We start from the raw sequence: 22,170 nt of genomic DNA, 5'->3' as shown, positions 1-22,170 counted from the left end.
CTTCCCCCATCACTGCCCATCCCCAGCTCCTCTGGGAACACAGAGGCAGGAGGGGTATCAGGCCAGTGGGAGGGGCCCCTGCCAGCCCTGTTGGGGCTCTGTTGGCACCAGGGCCTGTTACTGCGGTGCCATGCAGGCCACCTCACCTGCTCTGAGCTGTGCCTGGCTGGACTCTGAGAGCTGGCTATGAACTGTGCCTGGCTGGGCCCTGAGAGCCTAGCCTTCATCGTGGGCTGAGAGGCCCAAGGCACTGGTCTGGGACCTAGAGAGGGCCCCCAGCCCCCAGCTTTGGAGCCAAGGCCTCAATGCCTGTCCTACTCTGCCCCATCTCCTGGAGGACAGGTTCCCAGTTCGGCAGGAATCAGGGCTGGCACTTGAGCTCGAGTACATCTGTGGGCGGGCGCCGAGGACTGCAGCCACCCACTCAGAGCGTGAGGCCCTCGGACCTTCCCGGATGGCTGTGGGGGTCCCTGAGCCCTGTGCTGACCCTGCTGGAAGCTGCCAGGGACCATCCGAGGGGGTACTGCCCTTGGGTCCAGGGGCAGGTATGTGCCTGGCCCCCGAAGATTCTCAGAGCCACCTCTGGAGGATTGCTGTGGGGACTGGGGTCGGCGAACAGGGGCCCGAAAGAAGGCACTGGTTACCTGTCTCTCTACTTTTGCAGCTCTGGTTTCAGTTTTCTGGGGGGGGGGGGGAATGTGCTTCTAGGGAGGAGAGAGATTGGGGTGAGGTCAGAAAAGTAGCCCCAGAGGTCAGCGGGGAGAAACCTGGGCAATGGCCCCACCCGCTGGGGACTGCAGAGAAGGACGGCTGCCTGCTGCCTCCGGCAGTGCCCAGGGCCTCTGAACTGTCTCAGCACCCATGGTCAGGACCCCCACACTTGCTCAGGGACAGTGTGGGCCTGGGCGCCCCAGGGTGAGAGAGGGCTGCCCAGACAGGCTGGGCTCAGGACACAGCACCCGGTGGGCCCACACGCTCAATTCTTCCCTGCCCCACCTCTACATTCTCTGGGTCTCCAAGCCCCGGAAGGAGCCCCCTCCCCCTGGGCTCTCCTGGCAGCCAGGCTCAGACCCAGGCCTGTCAGCCCTCTGGGCAGTTGACGTGGGAGCAGAATTCGGGGAATCCCTCGGGGCGTGGGCAGGCATGAGTGGGCTCTGCCAGCGCTGGCCCCTTCGTCCCGGGCCTCACTGACCCTTCCTCCTGCTGACCTCACCCGGCCTGGCCCTCGGGGAGAATGGGCCAGTGTGCTCCGTGCGGGGCTGTGCCAAGCAGCCCCCAACAAAGGAGCCTTTGGTGCGCCCGGCGTGGGATGCCAGCCTGCGGCAGGGTGGGGGTGGGCCGCTCCGGTGCCCTCTCTGTGCCGTGGCCCCAGCCTCTTGCTCAGCCACACTGCCTGCCTGGTGCAGCCCATGTGACGGGTCCGGCTCTGGGCCCTGCTGTCCCTGGCCCGGCTATCCCAGTGGCTTCAGGCACCTTCTCCAGACCTACCCAGAAAGATGCCTGGATGGAGCCTGCAGCTCCGTGACTTTTCTGGGAAGCAGCGGCCCCTGCTCTCAAGAGACCCTGGCTCCTGATGGTGGCCCCACGGTTGCCAGCTGGTGCTAGGGACTCAGGACAGTTTCCCAGAAAAGGCCAAGCGGGCAGCCCCTCCAGGGGCCGGGTGAGGAAGCTGGGGGGTGCGGAGGCCACACTGGGTCCCTGAACCCCCTGCTTGGTTACAGTGCAGCTCCTCAAGTCCACGGACGTGGGCCGGCACAGCCTCCTGTACCTGAAGGAAATCGGCCATGGCTGGTTCGGGAAGGTACGTGTCCCACCTGGGAGGGAGGACTCTCGCCTGGAAGGCAGAAGGGACACAGGGCTGCAGACCTGCTCCTCCTAGGAGCCACCCCAGCCCCGATGGTCCCTTCTTCAGTCTCTGGGCCCTGCTGGACCCTTCCCCAGGGAGGTCCTCAGCATCTGGCTGCATCCCCTTCTCCCTAGGGGGTCCTGGGGTCAGAGGTACCTGGGGAGGGGCCCTGGGAGGGAGAGGAGCAGCCTCTTGCTCATGGCCTTCCCCTGACCCTGGCCTAAACGAGACACCTGGGTCCCTCTTCCTCACTTCAAACCCCCAGAGAGAGAGAGAGAGGGCAGCGGGGGACCTTGTGGGGAGAGTAACATGAAAGACTCAGAATATTACAGCCAGAGGGTTGCCGGGAGGGATCCGGAAGCCACACCTCACCCTGCAATGAGTGGACGGGGCACAGGAGGAGAAGGGTCCTGTCCTGGGGGCCGGCGTGGGGCGGGTGGGAGAAGAGTAAGGCCTGGAAGCCGGGGCCGGTGGAGGCGGAGCAGCCGTGGGTGATGCTGTCTGTCCCACAGGTGTTCCTGGGGGAGGTGAACTCTGGCATCAGCAGTGCCCAGGTGGTGGTGAAGGAGCTGCAGGCTAGTGCCAGCGTGCAGGAGCAGATGCAGTTCCTGGAGGAGGTGCAGCCCTACAGGTGGGAGGCCACCGGGCACAAAGGCCCATGCTGTGCGGCCCCCTCCTCTCCCTCCCCTGCTCAGCCCGCCTCCCCCTCCCCACCTCCTCCCAAGTCAGGGGCCGCCTGTCCACTCCCGCAGGGCCCTGAAGCACAGCAACCTGCTCCAGTGCCTGGCCCAGTGCGCCGAGGTGACACCCTACCTGCTGGTGATGGAGTTCTGCCCACTGGTGAGCTGCTGCCCGGGGGGATGCTGGGGTCTTTGCTGAGCCAGGGCCCTCCCTTGCCCTGCCAGTGTCTGGTGCCACCCCCTCCTTGGGGGCCTCACATCCTCCCTAAAGCCAAGACCCAGGGACCCTGCCCCACCACCTTCCAGAGGAGGCGATGGGGAGACTTAGCCTCACCAGGGAGGGACTGTGGGGGCTGGGCACAGAACAGGCCTGGGCTGGGGCTCCCTGCACCCCTGGGGAGCTGCCAGCTGCTTGGTCACCTGCTCGTGTGCCCTGTGGTTCGGGAGGAGGCATCCTGGGCCAACTGGGGGGGGGCCACTGGCCCACTTGGGCTCCACGGCCTCACTCAGGCTTGCTTTTGCCATGGGGGGCTGGGCCTGGCCACTTCCCCAGGCTGCCTGGAGTTCTGGGCCTGCCCATCAACGCCCCCCGCCCCGGGGACCCGTCCCCCCCTCCCCCGAGACCTGCCCCCCACCCCCTTCCACATACACAGCTCCTGCACTGAGCCGAGGCTGTCTGTGGCTGGACTGGATCCCCTGCTGGCTTCCCTCGGGACAGGGGCCCTCACACACTGGCGTCTGGACTCCTGACGTTGACCGTCCCGGGGCTGGGCTTTCGGCAGGTCAGGGGCTGCCGGCCAACCCTCGACCACCAGCCCCAGATTCCATCAAGCAGATCCACTTGGGCCCTGTGTTTCTCTCTCTACCACAGGCCAAGGGACTCCTGCTGCCCGGGGCTGGCTGAGGGGCAGTGGAGAGGAAGGCTTCAGTCCAGCCCAGCCCTGGGGGACATGGCCCCCCTCCAGGAACTGCTGGGTGCTGGCCACTGTGCAGGGCACGAGGCTGCTCTGGGCAGCTGCTGTCCCTCAGCTGTGGGTAGGGGTGGAGGAGTTGGGGAGGTAGGTGGGGACCTCCCAGGGTGGCCAGCCCCCAGCCTGCTGGTGACTGCGCCACACCCCCTTTCTGCAGGGGGACCTCAAGGGCTACCTGCGGAGCTGCCGGGTGGCGGAGTCCATGGCTCCTGACCCCCGGACCCTGCAGCGCATGGCCTGTGAGGTGGCCTGTGGCGTCCTGCACCTTCATCGCAACAATTTCGTGCACAGGTGAGGGCGGGCGCGGGCCAGCGGCCGGGAAGCCCTAGGCCAGGCCCCTCCCCTGAAGGAAGGGCATAGGGTGGGTCCTGCCTCAGGGGGCTTGCGAGGACCGGCCAGGTTCATCTCATGCAGCATCAGACAACCACTATGCAAAGGGATTTTATGACGTTTTTGAAAAATTGGGAAGACGATGGTTTGATACCCACTTTGCAGGTTTAGACGAAGAGACGCGTACTGTCAAGCTGGCCTGTTCTCTGTCCCCGAGGCAGTCAGCCACCACCCTGCAGCCCCGCGCCAACCCCACACTCTGTCTCCCTCAAGCCCCAAAGGGAGGGCTTAGCAGGCCCTGCTTCGAAGAACCCTGGAGGGAGGGTTCTGTCCTGCTTGGGCCAGGATGCCCAGCCCCTGGGGACCCCGGGGGGACATGCTGGAAGAAGTGGCGAAGGACACGTGGCCCCGTCAGCCCCAGACGCCGCACGGCTGTCCTCTCCAACAATATCCTGGTGCTGAGTGATGACTCAGGCGACTCCAGCATCAGTGATTTTGTTGAAGAGGGCAGCTGCCAGCCTCCCGACCTGCCTGCCGGGCCCCAGCTGCCCTGCCCCCAACCCCAACCCACCCCACTCCACCCCATAGGCCCAGGACACATGGCTCTGTAGCGATCCCCTGGCACGCAGACATGGGCTTTATGTGGGGAGGGACAGGCTGGGTTGGCCTCTGTCTCCACCCTGAGTCCTGAGCACAGAAGTAATACGGCAGCTGTGGTAATATCTACCCAGTACCCTGTGCCTCCTCACACCCACGTGACCAGCCAGGCAGGGGTCAAAGCCAGCAGCCAAGGCAGGCTGGGTTGGAGGTAGTGCCAGGCGTAACCTGCGTTCTTTCCAGACCCTACCCAACCCTGGGGCCAGTGGTGGCTCAAGTGAGAGTGAGCTCCAGCTCTGAGTGGGCATGGTAGGGCTGGACCCTAAAACTGGACTCTGGCAGCCGGCAGGACCCCTGGGACACTCCAGGCCTCAGTTTCCCCATCAATTCCCACCTCCTGGGGAGCCGAGAGTGATAGTGTAGTAGAGCTAGGAGGAGAGGGTCCTGGAGAAGCGTGGACCGGTCCGGGAGGGTTCCGGCAGGTTCTCACCCTCTCTAGGCCCCATTCTCCTCTGCACTGTAACATTTGAGGCCCACGCACACAGTCCCTCCCCAGGTCTCAGGGTTGGGCACAGAGTAGGGCCCTGGGCAGGGATGGGGGGTGGCAGTGTCTCCAACGCCCCTTCCAGCCTGGACTGTAAGCCATCCAAGTGTTGGCAAAGGACCCTGTGCTGGATGCCCCCGCCCGGCACACCCCACTGACCCTCCCCCTGCCCCCACCCGGCACACCCTGCTGACCCTGCCCCTGACCCTGCCTGCAGCGACCTGGCCCTGCGGAACTGCCTGCTCACGGCTGACCTGACGGTGAAGATTGGTGACTATGGCCTGGCTCACTGCAAGTACAGAGTGAGTGGGGTGGGGTGGGGTGGGCTGGGCTGGGCATGAGGGGCAGGGCCTGCGCTGGCAGGGGTGACCTGTCCCTGTGCCAACAGGAGGACTACTTCGTGACTGCCGACCAGCTGTGGGTGCCTCTGCGCTGGATCGCGCCAGAGCTGGTGGATGAGGTGCACAGCAACCTGCTCGTCGTGGACCAGACCAAGAGCGGGAATGTGTGGTGAGTGCGGCCCTGGTGGCACCGTGAGGGGCCAAGGCCGAGTGCCACCTGCCCACCCATGTCAAATCATGGCCATGAGTAGTGAGGTCGGGGGGCTGCCAGAGCCACCTGTAGTGGCCACACGCCAGCAGCCCAAGTGGCTGGTTGGGTGGCGACCCCACACTGGGGGAGATACCACCCTGACAGGGTGCCCCAGGGACCCCATGGTGGGGTCAAGGCATACGTACAGGGCCAACAGCCTGTCCTCAGCATGCCGGGGGTTCTGTCCTGGGATGGGGGCCTTGGTGAGTACCTGTCCCTGGGGAGAGGGTCCGGGTGGGGTGTTGGCTGCCTTCACGGGAGTGTAGGTCAGGCCGTGCCAGGCAGAGGGGCTGACGGTGGTGCTGGGATCTCCCACGACCACAGCCTGGAAGCCCCCATCCTGAGCGCCTAGCCCGGAGCGTTCATTCACACCTGGTGTAGACTCTGAAGGGGCAGGGCCGAGCCGCCCAGGGGAGTGGTCTGCCCCGGGGTGGGCGCCCCTTCCTGCCCTCACCTCTGCTGCTTCCCCCACTGCTTCCACCACTCCCGGGCTTTGGTCTGGCCGCCTTCTGCTTCTGGAGAACTCTCAGATCCCATGGGCCAGGCCCCCTCCCTGAGCTTTTGGGGCCTCCCCTAAGCCACTTGACTGCCCCATCATGGACACTGTCCCCTCCTCACCTCTCCACCAAGGTGCCCCTTCCTGGCCTGCCCACCCACTGCACGCTGGCTGGGGTCTCCAGTCACAGGGCTCTGGCCAAGGTCATGGTGACGTCTTGCCAAATCACCTCTGTCTCACTCTGCAGCCTCTTGGGACAGCCAGGGACCAAAGTGGCTGGGTGAAGCCACAGCCCACGGGGAAGGAGACCCCAGTTACCCTACCCGCCTGCACGCTCTGTGCACCCCTGCCTGTTACCCAGCCCTGCCCATGCTGGCCTGAGGCGTCCCCTCTCTCCCCTTCCTTCCCCCTCCCGCCCCCTCCCTCAGCCCCCTGCTGGTGTGGGCCCTACTCTGCTTTGGGCTCCACGCCCGCCCTCCAGCTCCCCCAGGGCAGCTCCCACACCGGGCAGTGTCTGGTCTTCAGTGCATCAGTGAATGAATGAATGAGCGGACAAGCAGATGGATTCGGCCAGCCCGGCCTTTATGTGCAGGCTCCACAGGTGCTGGGCTTGGGCCTGGCAGGGTGCACATTGCCTGCTGAAAGGAAGCGCTGTCCTCAGGGAGGGGCGGCTGGTATGGTACAAGGCCCCGGTCCTGAGGCACTGGCGTGATGGCGGGAGCTGCCCCATTCGGCGCCCCGGGGATCCTGCGCGGTTCTTGCTGTGGCAGGCTGTGCCCAGCCCTGGCTCACGGCTGTCGCCCCACAGGTCCCTGGGCGTGACCATCTGGGAGCTCTTTGAGCTGGGCACGCAGCCCTATCCCCAGCACTCGGACCAGCAGGTGCTGGCGTACACGGTCCGGGAGCAGCAGCTCAAGCTGCCCAAGCCCCAGCTGCAGCTGACCCTGTCGGACCGCTGGTGAGGGCCCCACTGCCCTGTCCCAGACAGCTAGGCCGAGATGGGGTATCCTGATCCCCAGGCAGAGGCGGCTCACCCTGACCCCCTGGCGTTCCAGCCCTGCCTGGTCTCCCCTCCCCTCTGGTAGGGCCTCCACCCACCACCTCTGCACCCCTGTGTACAGGGAGGGAAGGCTTAAGGGTAGTGCCCAGCCCACTTCCTGCTCCCATGCTGCTGGGCTTGCCTTGGCAGATTTGGGGTGTCAATTAAGTGGGAGATACCCTTAATGCCCCCAAGACACTGGGAGTTAGGGGAACCCCCATCCCTGCTCCAGGGACGCGTTCCTGGCCAGCGTTGCCTCTGACGTGGCCCCCGGGGGACCTCCTCGCAGGTACGAGGTGATGCAATTCTGCTGGCTGCAGCCCGAGCAGCGGCCCACAGCCGAGGAGGTGCACCTGCTGCTGTCCTACCTGTGTGCCAAGGGCGCCACCGAAGCAGAGGAGGAGTTTGAACGGCGCTGGCGCTCTCTGCGGCCCGGCGGGGGCGGCGTGGGGCCCGGGCCCGGTGCGGCGGGGCCCATGCTGGGCGGCGTGGTGGAGCTCGCCGCTGCCTCGTCCTTCCCGCTGCTGGAGCAGTTCGCGGGCGACGGCTTCCACGCGGACGGCGACGACGTGCTGACGGTGACCGAGACCAGCCGAGGCCTCAATTTTGAGTACAAGTGGGAGGCGGGCCGCGGCGCGGAGGCCTTCCCGGCCACGCTGAGCCCTGGCCGCACCGCACGCCTGCAGGAGCTGTGCGCCCCCGACGGCGCGCCCCCGGGCGTGGTTCCGGTGCTCAGCGCGCACAGCCCGTCGCTGGGCAGCGAGTACTTCATCCGCCTAGAGGAGGCCGCACCCGCCGCCGGCCACGACCCTGACTGCGCCGGCTGCGCCCCCAGTCCACCTGCCACCGCGGACCAGGACGACGACTCTGACGGCAGCACTGCTGCCTCGCTGGCCATGGAGCCGCTGCTGGGCCACGGGCCACCCGTCGACGTCCCCTGGGGCCGCGGCAACCACTACCCTCGCAGAAGCTTGGCGCGGGACCCGCTCTGCCCCTCACGCTCTCCCTCGCCCTCGGCGGGGCCCCTGAGTCTGGCGGAGGGAGGAGCGGAGGATGCAGACTGGGGCGTGGCCGCCTTCTGTCCTCCCTTCTTCGAGGACCCACTGGGCACGTCCCCTTTGGGGAGCTCAGGGGCGCCCCCGCTGCCGCTGACTGGCGAGGATGAGCTAGAGGAGGTGGGAGCGCGGAGGGCCGCCCAACGCGGACACTGGCGCTCCAACGTGTCAGCCAACAACAACAGCGGCAGCCGCTGTCCAGAGTCCTGGGACCCCATCTCTGCAGGCTGCCACGCTGAGGGCTGCCCCAGTCCAAAGCAGACCCCACGGGCCTCCCCCGAGCCGGGGTACCCTGGAGAGCCTCTGCTTGGGCTCCAGGCAGCCTCTGCCCAGGAGCCAGGCTGCTGCCCCGGCCTCCCTCATCTATGCTCTGCCCAGGGCCTGGCACCTGCTCCCTGCCTGGTTACACCCTCCTGGACAGAGACAGCCGGTAGTGGGGGTGACCACCCGCAGGCAGAGCCCAAGCTTGCCACGGAGGCTGAGGGCACTGCCGGACCCTGTCTGCCCCTTCCTTCCGTCCCCTCCCCATCCCAGGAGGGAGCCCCACTTCCCTCGGAGGAGGCCAGTGCCCCTGACGCCCCTGATGCCCTGCCTGACTCTCCCATGCCTGCTACTGGTGGCGAGGTGTCTGCCATCAAGCTGGCTTCTGTCCTGAATGGCAGCAGCAGCTCTCCCGAGGTGGAGGCACCCAGCAGCGAGGATGAGGACACGGCTGAGGCCACCTCAGGCATCTTCACCGACACGTCCAGCGACGGCCTGCAGGCCGAGAGGCTGGATGTGGTGCCAGCCTTCCGCTCTCTGCAGAAGCAGGTGGGGACCCCCGACTCCCTGGACTCCCTGGACATCCCATCCTCAGCCAGTGATGGTGGCTATGAGGTCTTCAGCCCGTCGGCCACTGGCCCCTCTGGAGGGCAGCCCCGAGCGCTGGACAGTGGCTATGACACCGAGAACTATGAGTCCCCTGAGTTTGTGCTCAAGGAGGCGCAGGAAGGGTGTGAGCCCCAGGCCTTTGAGGAGCTGGCCTCAGAGGGTGAGGGCCCCGGCCCCGGGCCCGAGACGCGGCTCTCCACCTCCCTCAGTGGCCTCAACGAGAAGAATCCCTACCGAGACTCTGCCTACTTCTCAGACCTGGAGGCTGAGGCCGAGGCCGAGGCCACCTCAGGCCCAGAGAAGAAGTGCGGCGGGGACCAAGCCCCCGGGCCAGAGCTGGGCCTGCCGAGCACTGGGCAGCCGTCTGAGCAGGTCTCCCTCAGGCCTGGGGTTTCCGGGGAGGCACAAGGCTCTGGCCCCGGGGAGGTGCTGCCCCCACTGCTGCGGCTTGAAGGATCCTCCCCAGAGCCCAGCACCTGCCCCTCGGGCCTGGTCCCAGAGCCTCCGGAGCCCCAAGGCCCAGCCGAGGTGCGGCCTGGGCCCAGCCCCAGCTGCTCCCAGTTTTTCCTGCTGACCCCGGTTCCGCTGAGATCAGAAGGCAACAGCTCTGAGTTCCAGGGGCCCCCAGGACTGTTGTCAGGGCCGGCCCCACAAAAGCGGATGGGGGGCCTAGGCACCCCCAGAGCCCCACTCCGCCTGGCTCTGCCCGGCCTCCCTGCGGCCTTGGAGGGCCGGCCGGAGGAGGAGGAGGAGGAGGAGGACAGTGAGGACAGCGGCGAGTCTGACGAGGAGCTCCGCTGCTACAGCGTCCAGGAGCCTAGCGAGGACAGCGAAGAGGAGGCGCCGGCGGTGCCCGTGGTGGTGGCTGAGAGCCAGAGCGCGCGCAACCTGCGCAGCCTGCTCAAGATGCCCAGCCTGCTGTCCGAGGCCTTCTGCGAGGACCTGGAACGCAAGAAGAAGGCCGTGTCCTTCTTCGACGACGTCACCGTCTACCTCTTTGACCAGGTGGGCCGCCGCCACCCGGGGTCTGCCCGGGGCTGGGGGGTCGCGCTCCCGCAGGAAGGGGTGGGAGCGGCCGCGGCTCCTGGCGGCCGAGCTACCTGGTGCTCTCTGATTCCTCCAGGAAAGCCCCACCTGGGAGCTCGGGGAGCCCTTCCCGGGCGCCAAGGAATCGCCCCCCACGTTCCTTAGGGGGAGCCCCGGCTCTCCCAGCGCCCCCAACCGGCCGCAGCAGGCTGATGGCTCCCCAAATGGCTCCACAGCGGAAGAGGGTGAGCAGGGGTGGGGCTGGGCCCGTGACGTCACGGGAGGCAGGGCCTGGTCCGTGCTGTGTGGGAGGCGGGGCCTAATGTGTGACATCATGGGAGGAGCACCTGGTCTTTGACGCGTGGGAGGCGGGCTTTGGCCCGTGTCGTCATGGGAGGCGGGTCTGGTACGTGACGTCACGGAAGGCGGGGCCTTGTCCGTGCTGCATGGGAGGTGGGGCCTGGGCCCGTGACATCATGGGAGGCGGGGCCGGGCCCGGGCCCATGACTGTGGGAGCGGGGCCGGGCCGGGGTCCCAGGCTGTGGGCGCGAGTGACGCCGCGACCTGGGCAGCAGGTGGTGGGTTCGCGTGGGACGACGACTTCCCGCTGATGCCGGCCAAGGCAGCCTTCGCCATGGCCCTAGACCCGGCCGCACCCGCCCCGGCTGCGCCCACGCCCGCTCCCTTCTCGCGCTTCACGGTGTCGCCCGCGCCCACGTCCACGTCCCGCTTCTCCATCACGCACGTGTCTGACTCGGACGCCGAGTCCAAGAGAGGTGAGGCCTGGGCGGGGCTGTGGCAGAAGGGCACGCGAGAGGTAGGGCACGCGGGAGGCAGGGCACGGAGCTCCGAGGGTGGGGCCCCTCCGTCTAGGTCCTGGGCCGGGCCAGCCCCGGCTCCTTCCCGGCCCCGCTCCGGCTCCTTCCCGGCCCCGCTCCGGCTCCTTCCCGGCCCCGCTCCGGCTCCTTCCCGGCCCCGCTCCTTCCCGGCCCCGCTCCTTCCCGGCCCCGCTCCTTCCCGGCCCCGCTCCTTCCCGGCCCCGCTCCTTCCCGGCCCCAGACCTAGCCTGGCCCTCGCCTGGCCCCTGCCTTCTCCCTGCCTTCTCCCTGCCTTCTCCCTGCCTTCTCCCTGCCTTCTCCCTGCCTTCTCCCTGCACTCGGCTCTCCTCTGCCTGACCCTACCCCGCAGACCTGCGGCAGCCCCTCTCACCGGAACCTTCCCAGCCAGAAGTCCCTGCAGACCCAGGCCCCACGGTGCCCAGGTGGAGCCCTGCTGGGGGCCTGAGCCACCGCTCCCGGCCATGGCCCTCCACTATCCGCCCCACCCCAGGCTGGGCTCATCTCTGCCAGGTGTCCCTACCCCTACAGCCCCTGCCCACGTGCCTGACAAGTGCCCACCTCCTCGGAGAAGGCCCCCTGCCATCTTCCTCTTCCCTAGCTGTCCTGGCCTGTGGCTGCAGCCTTGGGGGAAGGGCCTGTCAGCCTCACCCCTGGTGCAGGGTGCCCCCTGTGTGGCTGAACAAGCAGGCAGGTCACCAGGAGGCCACTGCATGACCTTAGCCATCCCCTTCCTGTTCAGGCCTCAGTTTCCTTATGTGTAAAACAGGACTCGGAGGCATTTGCTGAGAGTTGTTGGCCTGAGTCCAGTGACAGGAGTGGGAGAAATGGGTCCATCTCTCACCTAGACACAGCCAGATCTGCTGCAGGGAAGGGGCCCGGCCTGTATGTGGGCCAGGGATGGAGGCCAGGTGGGAGTTGCGGGGGAGGCAGCCCTGGTGTCTCAGAACCCTGTGTTCACTTTGTTGTCCTGCTTGCCAGGACCTGAAGCTGGTGCCGGGGGTGAGAGTAAAGAGGCTTGAGACCTGGGCAGCTCCTGCCCCTCAAGGCTGGCGTCACCGGAGCCCCTGCCTGGCAGCAGCGAGGATGGTGACCGAGAAGGTGGGGACCACGTCCTGGTGGCTGTTGGCAGCAGATTCAGGTGCCTCTGCCCCACGCGGTGTCCTGGAGAAGCCCGTGGGATGAGAGGCCCTGGATGGTAGATCGGCCATGCTCCGCCCCAGAGGCAGAATTTGTCTGGGCTTTTGGGCTTGCTGCTAGCCCCTGGGGACGCCTGGAGCCACAGTGGGTGTCTGTACACACATACTCAAAAGGGGCCAGTGCCCCTGGGCACGGCGGCCCCCACCCTCTGCCCTGCCTGCCTGGCCTCGGAGGACCCGCATGCCCCATCCGGCCGCTCCTCCGGTGTGCTCACAGGACACTTAAACCAGGACGAGGCATGGCCCCGAGACACTGGCAGGTTTGTGAGCCTCTTCCCACCCCCTGTGCCCCCACCCTTGCCTGCTTCCTGGTGGCTCAGGGCAAGGAGTGGCCCTGGGCGCCCGTGTCGGTCCTGTTTCCGCTGCCCTTATCTCAAAGTCCGTGGCTGTTTCCCCTTCACTGACTCAGCTGGACCTGTAAGCCCACCCTTCCCACAGGGAACAGGCTGCTCCCACCTGGGTCCCGCTGTGGCCACCGTGGGCAGCCCAAAAGATCAGGGGTGGAGGGGCTTCCAGGCTGTACTCCTGCCCCGTGGGCCCCGTTCTAGAGGTGCCCTTGGCAGGACCGTGCAGGCAGCTCCCCTCTGCGGGGCACTATCTGGTCCTGTGCCCCAGCTGCCAAAGGAGAGTGGGGGCCATGCCCCGCAGTCAGTGTTGGGGGGCTCCTGCCTACAGGGAGAGGGATGGTGGGGAAGGGGTGGAGCTGGGGGCAGGGCAGCACAGGGAATATTTTTGTAACTAACTGCTGTGGTTGGAGCGAATGGAAGTTGGGTGATTTTAAGTTATTGTTGCCAAAGAGATGTAAAGTTTATTGTTGCTTCGCAGGGGGATTTGTTTTGTGTTTTGTTTGAGGCTTAGAACGCTGGTGCAATGTTTTCTTGTTCCTTGTTTTTTAAGAGAAATGAAGCTAAGAGAAAAAGAAAACCTTTGTGTGTTGTCTTCTGAGGTCTGCCGATGATAAAGTCCTGGACAGGAGGGGCTGTGCCAGGAACCCGATGCCAGCCCTTCCTGGGGCCAGGAGGAAGCTGCCCCTCTCCTCCCCTCCCCACTGTCCTCGGCACACCCTGGTGGAGGGGATGGTGTTCTGGCCCTACTGTGTGGGGGGGCGCAGGGGTAGAGCCCTGCAGGTCTCCCTTCCTGCAGGCCGAGTTGGCCTGGTAGGGACGGGTGAAGAGAGTGGACCTACAGGCCTCTCCAGGACAGCCTCCTCCCTGCCCTTCTGAGGGCAATGTCTGTCTGTCCCTGGGCCCAGGGTGGAAGGCGGAGGCAGGAGAGTTGAACACAGCTGGGCTTCCCTGCACCCTCCGCTGGCCAGCTCTCAACTGCCCTCCTGGCCCGCCAACTCTACAGCTTCCTCTCCCCGGGGTGTGAGTGGCTGTAGGCAGGAGTGAGCTCTGCTGGAGACACCTCCCCAGCCAGGTAAGGGCTGTTGTCACCAGTGCAGCTCAGCTCACCACACTGTATTTCACCTAACAGTATCGAAGAGCACAAACCTGCTAATGAAGTTTTAAAACCCCCAATTCCAGCAGAGCTCCCCAGTGCCTGCAGGAGTCAGCGGAGGTGGGTGGGGGAGGTCCACCCAGGAGTCCTGGGGCAGACCCCGGGAGCGGGGAAGCCCCCACCTGCCAGCGGGCACCCTGCTGGTGACCCCGCATAGCACCTGACAGCTGGCCTTTGGCCGCAGGAGCGAGCTAGGAGGCCCTGGCAGCAAGGTTCTGGATGGGAGGTTGGGTAAGGAGGAGGGCTGGGGCCTGCCTGAGGCAGGAGGGGAGGCCCTTGTGACATTGCCAGTGGGAGTGAGGGGCCCAGGAGAGCCCCACCGAGGGGCATGGGGAGGGACCAGGCCCCACACTCCAGGTGTAGCTGCCGGACCTGCAGGGAATTACGTGCTTATGGGAAGTTCATCTTCCAGCCAGGGTGCGGGCGCTCCCATCCCCGTGCTCCCGGCCTTCTGGCCCTTGGGCGGACAGATCACACCTGGTGCAGGAGGAGCCTGTTTATTAGGCAGGAGAAGCAGCAGGGCAGCCGGGCTCCCCTCCCAGCCACCAGCTGGCCAAATGTCCTCCCTTAACTCAGGGGTACCCAGGGCTCCATGGCCATGTGACCAGAGGCGTGTACCCTCAAGAGGCGGCCCCTCAGCCCTGGGCAGCCCAGCCATTGGGTCTCGCCCTTCAGGGGCCTGCACCCCACTCTGCCCGGCCCTGCCTAGAACAGCTGGAATCCAGTCCAGGCCAGACTCAAGTGGGGCAAGACCAGGCAGCTGGGGCCTGGATGTTCTCTACACAGGAACGCACAGATGATGACAGAACAGGCTACATGGGAAGGGCGGGGGAAGCCACCAGATGGGCAGCACCGCAGATGTGGCCATCAGCTGAGGAGGGGGGCAGACCTGTCGTTGGTCACTGTCGGCTTCAGCTGGACGTGGGCAAAGGGATTCCTGAAAGAGAAAAACGTGGTTTTAATTTTTAGGGCGGAAGCCATGGGTGAATTGTGCCACCTGGGCTGCCCGATGCCCCAGGGATTCCCCAGTGCTGGATGCCTATGGTCCGATCTCAGGGCACAGAGCTCACAGACAACAGACGCTGCTTTGCGGGGCAGGGAGGGCCAGGCGCTGTCTGCAAGGCTGCCTGACCCCCAAGTCCACTATGTGCCCCAGACAAGGCAGGGTGCCCCCACCCTGATCCATCACCCTCCCAGCAGCGTGGGCGGGGTGGGGCGGGGCAGGCCAGGCCAGCCGCAACCTCCCAGTGAGGGGCGGACATCACCACTGAGGCTGGGGACTCAAGACAGGCCTGAACCGGGCACACACCAGTTTGGTGGCTCCCCCACCAGGCCAGGCCCACACCCAGGGACACAGCATGGCAGAGCGTCCAGCCCAGCCCTGGCATGGGGGCATCCAGAGAAGGCAGGTTAGGCTCACGGCTCCCGCAGGGCTGCAGATGGACACCTATGGGCCCTGCAGAGCAGCTGGCCATCCCCTGGGCCAGACAGTGGTTCACCTGTTGTGGGCTCAGCCACCTGTCCCCCAAGGGGTGCCGCGCCCTCCCCCATATCCCCGGGGCCATAGCTGATGCACAAATACGACTCAAGACAAGAAGTTGAAATGGAACAAGATGAGCACAGATGAGAGGGATGCCTGAGCCTTTCTCTTTGGAGTCCCCACCCCCGGAGGGGACAGCACAGGACAGGATGGGGGATGTCAGGCAGCTCCAAGGGTGACAGCACAGATGGCACGTGGACACGAAGACGCAGCAGGGACGGGACTGTGCTCTGGCAAAGCTGTGCTTGGACTCTGGAGCCATTACCTGGAGTGGAATCACCTCTGGCACCGCTGGGTCCACAGGAGCCCGGGCAGCCGGGAACAACCCTGGGGACGGGCAGGCAGACTCCGTCCAGCTACCCGGGAAGAGGCACAGGCAGCCGGAAGCAAACCCTGGGGTGGGCAGGCAGGGTTCCGTCCAGCTGCCCAGGAAGAGGCACAGGACAGAGGCAGCTCCCTAAGCTTTCCTGAGGACTTTGTGTTTTCTAAGAACTTGAAACACTACAGACTGAGTTTTTAAGAGAATAAAGTACGTGGAAGAGACTGACAAGTCTGCGGAAGGCTCCCAGACTCCCAGATGGCGTCTAAGCATTGGCACCCTGCTGAAAGGATCTTTTGATCTACTCTCAACGTGCTGGAGCCTCAGGGTCTGCTGGATCCCCGGCTTTTTTCAGCTTTGATCGGTGCAGCTTTGCCCTTCCTGGGGCCTGGGTAGGGGCTGCCTAGGGGCCCGCTGGTGAGGATTCCACCTCCATCAGTGATGTCTGCCCATGCCCTGTCTGCCTGCCAGGCTAGACCCACTCCTAGGGAAGTGCTCTGTGGCCCGAGTTCCTACGCAGGCCCAGGGTCCGGAGGGAGCTCTGGGGAGATTAGAAATGGGGCTGGCTGGGCATAGTGGTTCCTGCCTAGAATCCCAGCACTCTGAGAGGCCAAAGCAGGAGGAACCACTTGAGCCCTGGAGTTCAAGACCAGCCTGGGCAGCAAAGTGTACCCGTCTCTACAAAAAAAAAAAAAAAAAAAATAGGCAGGTGTGGGAGAGTGATGCATGCCTGTGGTCCCAGTTCCATGGGGGGCTGAAGTGGGAGGATCGCTTGAACCCAGGAGGTCGAGGCAGTAGTGAGCTGTGTTCTCACCACTGCACTCCAGCCTGGGTGACAGAGTAAGACCCTGTCTCAAAAAAAAAAAAAAAAAAAAAAAAGTGGGTTCCCAGAGAAGGGTCCTAGATCTGGCCCAGACCACAGCCGAGGGCAGCGCAGCCGCGTGGTTCTCACTCCTGCCCCGAATCACAGCCGATTCTCATCAGAAAGTCAGTGGCAAAGGCACATCGCTTGCCTGGACCCCACGGGGAGCTGCAGGGGTAGGAAGCCCTCCACTGGTGCAGGCCTGTTCTCTAACCTGCATTTTTCTCTTCTTGTCTCCCAGAACAGTGGGACCAGGTGGAGCGTGCTGAACCATCCACACTGGGTGGCTCTGAGGACGCTGGGGCTGGGGCTGCAAATGCTGTGTCCAATCTCAGCCTGACGGGGGCAGGGGGGTCGGCGGGGATGGGGAGAGCGCAGGCCAGAGCCCAAGGCTGGCTGGGACAGCAGGCCCACAAGGAGGGGCTGGGCGTCCCTATTTCCCCCACCCTGGCCCCCACCCCCCGGCTGTCTGGGAAAGACGCGCCCAGGAGGCCGGCGGGGAGCTCGCTGTGCTGAGTGGGGGCCTAACTGAGCCAATAGAATATGACAAAGTTTGTAGCCCAAGGCCACTGCAAGGTCACCACACGGAAGCCACAGACATTGGTCCCTGCCGGAGGACACGTGCCAGGCCCCACCTCCTGCAGGACATGGCCCTGGGCAGCGATTGCCACGAACTACCCAATGACACCACCAGCACCTCTCCAGCCAGCAAAGGAAAGTCACCAGACGTGTCCAAGAGCGGAGGACCCTGAGGAGGGCCTGCGTCATGTGTGGGGGAGCTGTTGGGCGGGCAGGGCGCTGGCCTCAGAATGCAGAGGCCTGGGCTCTGTCTCCTCACAGAGAGCCTCCCCTCAGAGGCCCCTAAGCAAGGCCGCAGGGGAGACCGGTGGCTTTTCTAATTTTTAAATTGTATTATTATTTTGAGACAGGGTCTTGCTCTGTCTTCCGGGCTGGAATGCAGTGGTGCAATTGTAGCTCACTGCAACCTCCACCTCTGGGCTCAATCAATCCTCCCACCTCAGCCTCCTGAGAAGCTGGGACTACAGATGCATGCCACCATGCCTGGCTAATTTTTAACTTTTTTTTTTGTCAAGATGGGGGTCTCCCTAGGTTGCCCAGGCTGATCTCGAACCCCTGGGCTCAAGAGATCCTCTCGCCTCAGCCTCCCTAAGTGCTGGGATTACAGGTGTGGGCCACGGCGCTCGGCCAAGCGGCAGCTTCACCAATGACTTGAATGTGAAACAGAAGGATTCCGAGAAGAAACGGAGCCGTCACAAATGCATTTCAACCAGTTGGGTGACTCCAGACCCAGAGCCGGGCGGACAGCACCTGTTCTCTGTCTTCTCGCGTCAGCTGTTTCTTCGTGTCTTCGGAAGGTGGGCCCTTCTGGAATCGGGTCCAGCGTGGGCGCTTGGGCCTCCGCTGATGAGTATGGACAGCGGCCAGGGGTGCTCGCCCCTCCACTCTCATTCCAAGGCCCCCTTCCCAGGGCCCAAAGCTGGGGCATGACAGGGTGGCAATGGGATTGGGGAGTCTCTTGGCCAACTGCAAGTGGCTTTCGACACTCCCAATCCCAGCTGAGTTGTCAGACCAGGCAGACTGCGTGGCCGGGAAACTGGCCCCTGGCACTGTGGAGTGGTGCTGGGGCTGAGCACCACTGCCCCACTGGCACTGCCACCCGGGGTCTCTGCCCTCCAAGGGACGTGGTCCCTGACAGAGGCTGTGCCAGCCTCATCTTTGAGCCTTCACCCCTTCCAAGCTTCACCAGGCGAGGGCAGTTCAGCCCCCTCAGCTCAGAGGGACCTGGGGGAGTCGGGGGGTCTGGAGGCCTCCCAGAAACAGTGTCTCGGAGGGAGGAAGATGGAGGCGGAAGGCAAGGTGGTGGCCAGGGCCAACCCAGAGCATCTCCATCCAGTCCCCAAAGTTCAGGAGCATTTTTCTACCTAATCTTCCAGAATTTGTGCCGAAAATCAACAACAGAAAGGCAGTGAAAGAAGACAGATCCATGATCTGCCTGTGGCCTGGCTGCCCGTGGGCCAGGTGCCTGCTGTGTCCACCAGGGAGACACAGGGACCAACGTCCTTTGTGAAGGATGCAGGGCCTATGGGCCAGGATGCCTGCTGTGACCACCAGGGAGACACAGGGACCAACGTCCTTTGTGAAGGATGCAGGCACTGGCTTTGCAGAGCCGCCCTCCTAGCAACTTGGGGATGGAAGGGTGGTGGGAAGCAGGACCCACCCAGACACAGGTGTAGGCGATTGGAAGGTGTGGGCAAGGGCCCCCTATGAGGGCAGAGGGCCTGCTCCTGGACACCCTGGCACATCCCAAATATACACCAGGCACCAGGGGAGTGGCCCACTCAACCCGTGAGGAAATGGACTCAGACCCGGACTCCAGAGTCCCACTGGAATTGGACCCATAATGGCCCTGTGGTCCCCGGAGTGAGCGTCAGCTCAAACCTGGACCCAGCAGCCCTCCAGGTCTGCAGATCCACCCTAGGGATGGAGCCAGTGTCTTGGGTCCACGTTGTGGGGCTTTGGGGACAGAAGAGACAAGGTCAGACTAACAGCACAGCCCGGTCCCCAGTGGGCCCAACACCTGGCTCCAGTGCCTATGGAGCTCCCCAGGGTTCTCCCCAGGACCCTGACTTCCAGTCCCCACAAGGCTGTCAGCCCCAAAGGCACACACACCTGAAGGAGCCCAACCTGGCGCTGCGAGTCAGGCGGGAAAGGCCCGGGCTGCAGCTGCTTGCCGGGGTCACCCTTTGACTATAATTGAAGCGCCCAGCAGGGCAGGAGAGGACCACACAGAAGGTCAGGGCCAGAGCCACACCCAGCAGTGAGAGGAGCCCCGGGCACAGCCAGCCAGAGCCCACAAGCTTCCGGGAGGGGAGAAAGAGACCATGAACCCAAGGAGGGGACCCAGTAGAGAAGGCCCAGCACCCAGAGCAAGAGGCAGGCTCGGTGGACCCCTGGCCCCGCCATGCAGCCGGGCCCTCCCCACCCAGGCTGCGTGACTGAGGCCAGAGGGCCCGTGTAGAACCACTGGAGAGGCCAGTGACCGCACGAGAACGCCAGGCAACTTACTAACTCTAGTCAGGCGGCTCAGAATCTGGCCACTTCCACATCGGCGCTGCAAGGAAACACAAGGCTCAGTTGGAGGCAGCATGGGGTCTGAGGACTCGGGGGTGCAGAGGAGGGGGGACCACGGGCGAGCTGCCAGGAGACCTAGAACCCTGGAGCACTCGGAGTCGGCACACAGCTGGGGCTCTGGCTCTCCCTGGACGGCGCCTGCGGAGCCTGCCTCACTTGCGGGCCTGGAGGGAGCCAGGAGCCTGCCTCAGCTGCAGACGGCCCCCCGCAGAGCCCGGGCAGAGTGAGTGACTGTCACTGGGGCCAGCACCGTGTGCAAGCCCAGGTTATCTAGCAGATGACTGAGTGCCGAGAAAATACCTGGCAGAGGTGGGCACAAGGCGGGGCCCCCACGGCAAAGACGCACGCCGGGAACCGGAAGGAGGTCCATACCCAACTCGTGCAATAAATAAAACTTTTATTCAAACAAGTAACTGCAGTACAGGGCACAATTCAGATTTTTTAAAAAAGGAAAGGAAACAGGAAAAAAATATGTTCAGCACTTTACATCTTCATACAAGTGTTGCTGTTTTGTGTCTACATTCATCCATTGAGCATGGAATCCCCTGGATTTGAAATCTTTAGCGGAGCGGGAACGCCGGCGCGGAAGGGTCTCTACACAGGGCCCGGTCCGCCCTTGCGCTCTCCTTAATGTCACGCGGTCCGCGTCTTAAGCTGCTTCCCACACAAACACTACCAGCCACGTCCCAGCCCACGGGGAGGTGTGCGGGAGGCTTTTACTAAACCACATCAGATAAAGGAGCGCCGCAGCTTCCCAGGGGCTCCCACCAGCGGGCAGGCTGAGCCGGGCTGTGCCCTGCACTCAATTCCCCAGAGTTCAGTGTGGGAAGAGACAATACCAGTAGCCACTGAGTCCACTGTGTTTGTTTCTAAAGTCACCAAGACACACAAAAAGACGAGAGCGTTTAGGAAGAACCGGGCAGGAACCGCCTGTTTCCCCCAGGTGGGGGGCGTGGGTGCGGCGTGCCCAGAGCTGCCCTCCCCCAGCCGGGCCCGGCCCGCACACCCTGCCCGGAGCAGCCAGGTAGCCCGGGGCAGCATCGATGCCCTCACAAGGCTGGTCAAAGGAATGTGGGGGTGGGGTGGTCTCTGGAGGTCTTTGGAATGTCCGTGTGCGGCCAGCTGGGCAGCGCCTGCCCCCGACCTTGCTCCCGCCAGTGCCCGACAGGAGGTGAGGCCACCGGGCCGCACTGCTCTATGTACACCTGGCCCGCAGTGTCCGGAGGGAGAAGCCCTCAGGTGCCCGGGCCCGGCCTCCCTCACAGGAGCAGCCGGCTTCCTCAGGAGGCCCCTCGAGCTTGGCACGAGCCCCCTTTCTCTGTGCACCCCTCCACAGGGGCCGGGGCGGCCAGGGACCCCAGCACCTTCCCTGTCCGGACAGAGGCCATCGCACCGGGGAAGTCGGATGCGAGATAACAGCGCACACCGGAGTCCATGCAGATCAGTTTTTGTATTTCAGGAAAAAAAAAGTCCTTTTTCCTGTTTTTCTTTTTTTTTTTTTTTTTTTTTTTTTTTTTAAGATTTTTCTTTTTCTTCAAACTTTAGACCTGGCTCACGGCGAGCCTTAGAAAAGCAGTGAGTGCCACAGACACTGCAGGGTGAGGCCGAGGGTGCCCCGCACGGCCCAGCAGGTCCTGCCTGGCAGTTTCTGCTCAAAAGGCTGGGACACACAGGATGGGGCGCGTAAACACGGGGGGTGGGGGGGGGGGCGGATGGAGCAGCACCATGGACCCTGGGGGATCACAGAGTCTGGGGTCACCAACCAAAAGGCAAGGGGCAGGTGGAAAAGAAAAACAACCCAAGAACAAACCAGCGAGAGCTGAGGAGGAAAACGGACGAGACCAGGGGGAAGGCGCGGAAGCTCTTCAGAGCAGCGGCTGCCTGGGGTCAGCGTCCTCACACTGTGGACACCAGCGTGCCGCTGCCACTGTGAAACAAAGCACAGGACGGCTGCCTGGCTGCACGACGCTGCCCAGCCACAGGCGGCGAGTCCGCCCGCACCGAGCAATGCCCCTTTCAGCAGCTCCCGTTGGCCTCCTGACCCTCCAGGAAGACCCAGGACAAGGGCGGAGCACAGATTGGGGCAGAGGAGGCTGCAGCCCCAGCCATGGATGCCAGCCTCAGCTACCCTCCCCAACCCTGCCTGACAGGGATGGATGGGGCCGGCCAGATGCGATGAAAGAGGGGCAGGGCCCGGGGGGTTCCCGTGTCACTCGGAGAAAGCAGGACGCCCTAAGGGACGTCCCCGGCTCTGACAGGGGTGAAGGGCCAGGCTGGGCCCTAAAGGAAGAAGAGGTGGCCCCAGGTCCTAGGAGAGGGACCTGCCCCACCCGGCCTCTTCACACCCACCCACAGTCCCAAAGACAGGTCTGAAAGTCCCCTTACCTGCTCATGGACCGCGCTCCATAGTCATCCAGGCCCTGGGGGCAGAGGCAGAAACATGTCAGGCCGGGTGATGGGGCCTGTGGTCACCCCCACCCGCTGCCTGTACACACCCACAAATGGTGATCCTGCCTGGACAAGGTTCAAACCATGTTCCTTTGGAAGGCCCCCCATCTCCTGGCCGCAGCACTCAGAGACCTGCCTGGAGCCCTGGTCCCAGTGGTAAAGTAATGACTGCCCAAATTAATGGGGATACCTCCTCCAGCCAGCGGCCACCTGAATTTGTGTGCTTGCTGCACACTCCCAAACAGATGCAAGACTGGCCGCCTGAGAC

At 64.3% G+C, this 22,170-nt stretch overlaps 2 protein-coding genes and 2 non-coding genes across 35 annotated transcripts in view; 3 read left to right on the top strand and 1 right to left on the bottom strand.

Annotated features, from left to right (window-relative positions):
* The window catches only part of AATK (apoptosis associated tyrosine kinase), a 48,727-nt gene extending 35,723 nt beyond the window's left edge, over positions 1-13,004 (top strand). For 8 of the 13 annotated variants that reach the window (XM_016933106.4, XM_016933110.4, XM_016933118.4 and 5 more), the window contains 11 exons: positions 1,722-1,801; positions 2,359-2,477; positions 2,599-2,686; positions 3,655-3,788; positions 5,186-5,270; positions 5,357-5,478; positions 6,864-7,013; positions 7,384-10,024; positions 10,143-10,290; positions 10,618-10,821; positions 11,863-13,004. In XM_016933106.4, coding sequence (XP_016788595.3) covers positions 1,722-1,801; positions 2,359-2,477; positions 2,599-2,686; positions 3,655-3,788; positions 5,186-5,270; positions 5,357-5,478; positions 6,864-7,013; positions 7,384-10,024; positions 10,143-10,290; positions 10,618-10,821; positions 11,863-11,903 — 3,812 coding nt within the window. In that variant the 3' untranslated portion in view covers positions 11,904-13,004. Of the gene's footprint in view, positions 1-370; positions 546-1,721; positions 1,802-2,358; positions 2,478-2,598; positions 2,687-3,654; positions 3,789-5,185; positions 5,271-5,356; positions 5,479-6,863; positions 7,014-7,383; positions 10,025-10,142; positions 10,291-10,617; positions 10,822-11,862 lie in introns of those variants that run through there. The other 5 variants (XM_016933111.3, XM_016933107.4, XM_063800004.1 and 2 more) reach the window with 3 other exon arrangements.
* MIR338 (microRNA mir-338) lies at positions 4,266-4,331 on the top strand. Its single transcript, NR_035757.1, has one exon. It is a non-coding gene; the product is annotated as a microRNA mir-338 (primary transcript).
* MIR657 (microRNA mir-657) lies at positions 4,842-4,938 on the top strand. Its single transcript, NR_035973.1, has one exon. It is a non-coding gene; the product is annotated as a microRNA mir-657 (primary transcript).
* Positions 13,005-13,846: 842 nt separating the features above from the next.
* BAIAP2 (BAR/IMD domain containing adaptor protein 2) overlaps positions 13,847-22,170 on the bottom strand; it is an 81,061-nt gene continuing 72,737 nt past the window's right edge. For 9 of the 20 annotated variants that reach the window (XM_016933119.4, XM_054670744.2, XM_016933121.4 and 6 more), the window contains 2 exons: positions 21,840-21,874; positions 14,062-14,517 (listed from right to left, as the gene is read on the bottom strand). In XM_016933119.4, coding sequence (XP_016788608.1) covers positions 14,448-14,517; positions 21,840-21,874 — 105 coding nt within the window. In that variant the 3' untranslated portion in view covers positions 14,062-14,447. The other 11 variants (XM_016933120.3, XM_054670746.2, XM_063800007.1 and 8 more) reach the window with 4 other exon arrangements.

The sequence above is a fragment of the Pan troglodytes genome, chromosome 19, assembly GCF_028858775.2.
Source record: "Pan troglodytes isolate AG18354 chromosome 19, NHGRI_mPanTro3-v2.0_pri, whole genome shotgun sequence".
NCBI lineage: Eukaryota > Metazoa > Chordata > Mammalia > Primates > Hominidae > Pan > Pan troglodytes.
The sequence above is the reverse complement of the archived record's forward strand: the minus strand, read 5'-3'. Positions and strand labels throughout refer to the sequence as shown.